We start from the raw sequence: 4,770 nt of genomic DNA on the forward strand, positions 1-4,770 counted from the left end.
CTAATATATGATTTAGTAGTAAGTGCAAAGGTTCATATTCCTTTGTGTATTAAAAAATATTTTTATCGATAAATATATATTTTTAGATATTAAAATTGGTCGCTTTTTAAGTGCGTACAAAAAATTATCTCAGATACGAAAAAAACCCAATAAATATTGAATAAAAATATTTTATTTGAATCCGACAACAAATAAACATACATGAAGTTGAAATAATGTCTTTATTACGGAGTTAACTGCTGGCCTGCTTATCGCATTTCTGCAAATAAAGTAATTGGTATACTTATTTTTTTATTCATTTTCACAATTAATAATTGGTCAATAATGTCTGAACAAATTTTAAATGCTGTGTCATTTTTATTCTAAGATCTTGTTGTGAAATCTTCGTAATGAGTGGTTGTCTTTATTTAAAATTGGCGCTGGTAAAACAGCTCTACAAACGCCACCTACTGATCAGATAATGTAACACCCAAGCAACGTTTAATGCCTTTAAACAGGTGGTCGGGTTACAATGCGTAGGAGGGTGGAGGCAAGCCCTTCATGCACGCGAGACAACAGCTCCCTACACTTACTATTACCGTTAACCTCTAAATGTTTTTATGGAAAGAGGAGTATACCCCTTTAACCAGGGGAAAGATAACTTGCAAACTCAACGTGAAAGGAGTTGTTCCGGGTTTTCACCGAGTTCCACAAGCTGGGATCGAACCCGGCTCCTCTTGCTACCAGGCGTAGACAAGGGGGGAATTCCGGTCCAGACCCCCCTTGGACCTACCTTTGACTGTACTAAATTGCCACCCCTTCTCGACCCGCCTATTAACATTCACAAACTTTGACCTCCCCCCTTGACAGACTTCTGGTAACGGTGATTTCAAGTAAAATAACTTGTTTCGTCAACCTAAGCTGGCAGTGCTATTGAAGTATTTCAAGTGTGCTTAAGTTCTCAAATATTGTGTTAACTTACGGCAACTGCTTTCTCAGTTTTGAAAAGTTCGTCGACGGCGTTCGTTTGAGTCAGACGTTGGATGTTGCTAATCATACATCTGTAGTAATTATTAGAACTCTGAAAATATGATACATTTACAAAATTTATAATTTGTTGAGAGTAATTTAAGATAGTTAGTCTATAAAAAAAATGTCGTTTTGGCTTAAATTTCTAAACCTTAAAAATGGACCTTAATAATAAACAATTTACATTTTGTTTTTTTCACTGATTATATTATAATGTGAGCTGAAAAAATAATAACTATAAATAAGTGTTATCAGAAGTATATAACATACACTTTATGATATAGATATCTAGCTATATTGCAGGAATCCATACGTCTACTTGGAATGCTTATCCTGCCGTATCGCGTAAGGTAAGATCACTCTGATGGCCTTGGCCCCACCCACGAGTTAAAAATTCCCTCTGCGCGCGCTCCCCTCTCACGTTGTTGTTTGTTAAGTTAACATAGTGACGTCAATAAAACCGTCAGCCATATCGAGACGAAAATCTGCCGCGATAAGCATTCCAAGTATAGGTATGGATTCCTGCTAAAAACTATAATATGTGTCGACTTGCAGAACAACCCGATTAAACATAATAGTTATTTAATTTATAATTAATTTTAGAAATTTGGATCTTCGGCGTGCCAACGCAGTTGCACCATCTATCGTAGGGATGCCTGTATATTGTTAATGTAATTTGCTTCAAAGAAGAATCTTCTCAAGTTTACAAGATAAATCTGTAACTTTTTCGCGTCCTTCGAACGGTTATATACTTATCTCGTAAGATATATTATATACTCTTGGTTTTACTTACAACTCCGAGCTCGTGAACATGCTGACACATAAAGGCCATGTCACTTCTGGTGTTCATTGGGTAGAAACTCATGCAGTTGGATCGCAGTTGCTGAAGCTAAAACACATTTTGAACCAAGTTAGTACTATGGTTAAAAGGCAGTAGCGTCACTAGAGAAAGGATCATATTAACTAATTTTCATTTTAAAACTCTACTATTTCTACATTATTCAGTCTATTCGCGACCGAAACGAGTCTAGGTGGCTTAACGGCGCTAGCTTGGAGAAGCTAGCGCCTATGATCTAGCGTTTGCTACACAAGTTATTTCTTAAATAAACTTAAATTAAGATGCAAGTATCATTATTTATAAATTCGGATTTACGAATAATGATGCGGAAAAACTAGTAGCGTCTGCTTTAGCTACTACCTATCTACGTTTCAATGGTGGATCAAAGGGGCCGTATCGATAGTTTTCAGTCGCGAATAGACGATAAATGTCAAAATTTATTATTTAGATATTACAAGTATTATTAGTAGCAAACGATTAAGATTCCATGAAGATCTTCTAAGTATGGTTCAGGGAGTGATACCGCGAGTTAACTTAAAATTGTTAGTGACTGGCAACTAGGAGCAACAAACACATTAAGAAAACGCAGCTATCATTTAAACACGCTAACGCAGTGTTGTGTACAAATTTGATTGGACGAACCTTTTTGCTGAAATTTTTACGGGCAGGGGGGAAGACAATTTCCTAATTTTTCCCTTCCGGCGGCAGCAGGCGCTAAAGCGTCTAACCAATTAAAATTGTACACAAGAAAATAGACGACTTTAGACGGGTTGCGTTCTCCTTGTGTGGGGTGCTGTGTTTGTTGCTCCTAGCTGGCAACAACGTGTTCATACTTACGCTGTAATTGAAGGATTTCTCTTCTTGGGACATGCAATTATTGTACTTTTCAACGGTGTCTTTATATTGATGACCTGTGGACATAAATTAATGCCAAAATTAAAAATTAAAATGTTCCTAGTTACATAAGTGTGTGACGCGTTTTCAAATTATACTGAGAGCCACTTCTAGAACGCCTCTTTGCCTCATCGTGACTGCGTGTGATGATTGGTTTTAAAGGATGGTTTCCCGCATAGGCAAAAACGCCACCACGGCGATCATTGACGCAAAAATCTCCGTTCAATAGCCGGCTTAATAATGTATTTTGCTTTTACACCCTTAAAAACCAAAATACTGCTCTTAAAAACGATTCCCATAACGTCATAACGTATTTTTTTTTCATGTGGAAGAAAGCTCATAAACATGACACCTAGCACTAAGACTAATGCTTAGTTTCCACTAGCGCGCGGAACAGCGTGTTTTTTTTAACTTGGGCACCTTCAAAGATTTTTCTACCTATCTTCGAAAATATAATTGTAGCGTAATATGTGTCGGTGGTGCGGTGGTAGAGCACTCGCCTGTGAAACCGGAGAGGCGGATTCAAATACCGGTCACAAGATTTTTATCTATTCAATAGACAACCCACAGCTTTTGAATTTCTTCTACGCAATAATTGAAATCGAACCCGAAATCTCGTTATATTTAAACAGGAACCAAAATGTAACATTCTATTAACTATTAATATACGCTTCCGCTTAAGCTGAATTTGTAATTTTCAGTGAAGCATAGGTGGTTCTATGGTAGAACGCACGCCTGTCGTGCAGGAGGGCTGAGCTTCGACACCCGCACGATACTATAGCAAATTGATAATAAGACGTATACCGTGAACATTTGGTTGATACCCTGCCTTTTGGATGCTTAGACGTTCACCGTAACCCTCAGCATTCGGTCCGTCTCAAAAGTAAAAAAATAGACGTTGGAGAGAAGAGCCCCCAAGGCATAAACCCACGCACGTCACAACATAATGACGCTCCCTAGTGGAAACTAAGCATTAAGCTTAGTTTCCACTAGTGCGCGTAACAGCGCGTTTCCCAACTTTGGCACGTAGAATGGTTTCTACACGCGTATAGAAAAATACATTTTAAAGTTTAGTTTCTATAATAATAATAATAATAATAATGTATTTTTCTTTATGCGTAAAATCATTTGAACACGCAAAAGCTGAGTGACGCGCCTTTACGCGCGTTAGTGTAAACCAAGCTAAATTTCGATTTTTGGTCGACACTCGCTGTTGTTGTGTTTTTGCTATAGTGAAAACCAGCCTTAAACCCTGTGTTTATTTGCTAGATGCGTTTATCTTGCATACCCATGACGTCAATTCTACGTCACTTCATCCATAGTTATAGTAGTAGCTATTTCAACGGGCTTGCAACCACACACCTACGCATTGTAACCCGGCCACCTGAATTAATGGCTTTAAAAGTCGCTTGATGACTTAGGCCTAAGTTAGTGCCTCGGGTATTAGCCTCTATGATTATTATTATTAACTGTTTCAAATGCACTTACTGCAAGTGACTTTCTGGGCTTCCCTGAAACGAGTGTACAAATCGACATCGCTGAGTGGCCATTGGGCCAGTCCGCCGGAAACGCAAATAATTAAAACGAAAGCTGCTAAATGTTGCATTTCCGTGATGCGTGGTTTAGTTCACACTAACAAGTACAATCTGAGAAGTTAAAGTAGAACGAAATAAGGGTTTCTTAGTCAATTTATATTGGCCCAATTTACCACCTCCCGCATCTCGGCGATAGCTAATAAATTAAGCGTCAAATATTGTTGACTGCTCGATTGTCTCCGTGTTTTTGATGCGTTACTCAATGCCAGCGTACTTAATTTGAATTTGAAGCGTACAAACGAACAACCTTGCCCCCGTGTCAGCCCAGAAACTGACGGAAATATATGGAGTAATCTGACGTTCGCGTTACATCGTTATTGATTTGTATATGGTGAACGGGGAGCGCGATATCCAATATTCAAAGTTATAATCGATTGGCCTTATCTGTCCATAAAAGCAGTTACTATCAAGTCACACCCGAAAAGATACGAAGAA

At 38.2% G+C, this 4,770-nt stretch overlaps 1 protein-coding gene across 1 annotated transcript; it reads right to left on the minus strand.

Moving 5' to 3' along the window:
- Positions 1-154: 154 nt before the first annotated feature.
- LOC149925401 (uncharacterized) lies at positions 155-4,643 on the minus strand. Its single transcript, XM_090160639.1, has 5 exons — positions 4,229-4,643; positions 2,684-2,757; positions 1,802-1,897; positions 962-1,060; positions 155-259 (listed from the first exon to the last, which is right to left on the minus strand). The coding sequence occupies exons 1-5, from the start codon at positions 4,344-4,346 to the stop codon at positions 233-235; spliced, it is 414 nt and encodes a 137-aa protein (XP_090016765.1). The 5' UTR covers positions 4,347-4,643; the 3' UTR covers positions 155-232.
- Between the last annotated feature and the right edge of the window lie 127 nt (positions 4,644-4,770).

Source organism: Leiobunum rupestre, chromosome 10, assembly GCF_980474605.1.
Source record: "Leiobunum rupestre chromosome 10, qqLeiRupe1.1.hap1, whole genome shotgun sequence".
NCBI classification, from domain to species: Eukaryota; Metazoa; Arthropoda; class Arachnida; order Opiliones; family Sclerosomatidae; genus Leiobunum; species Leiobunum rupestre.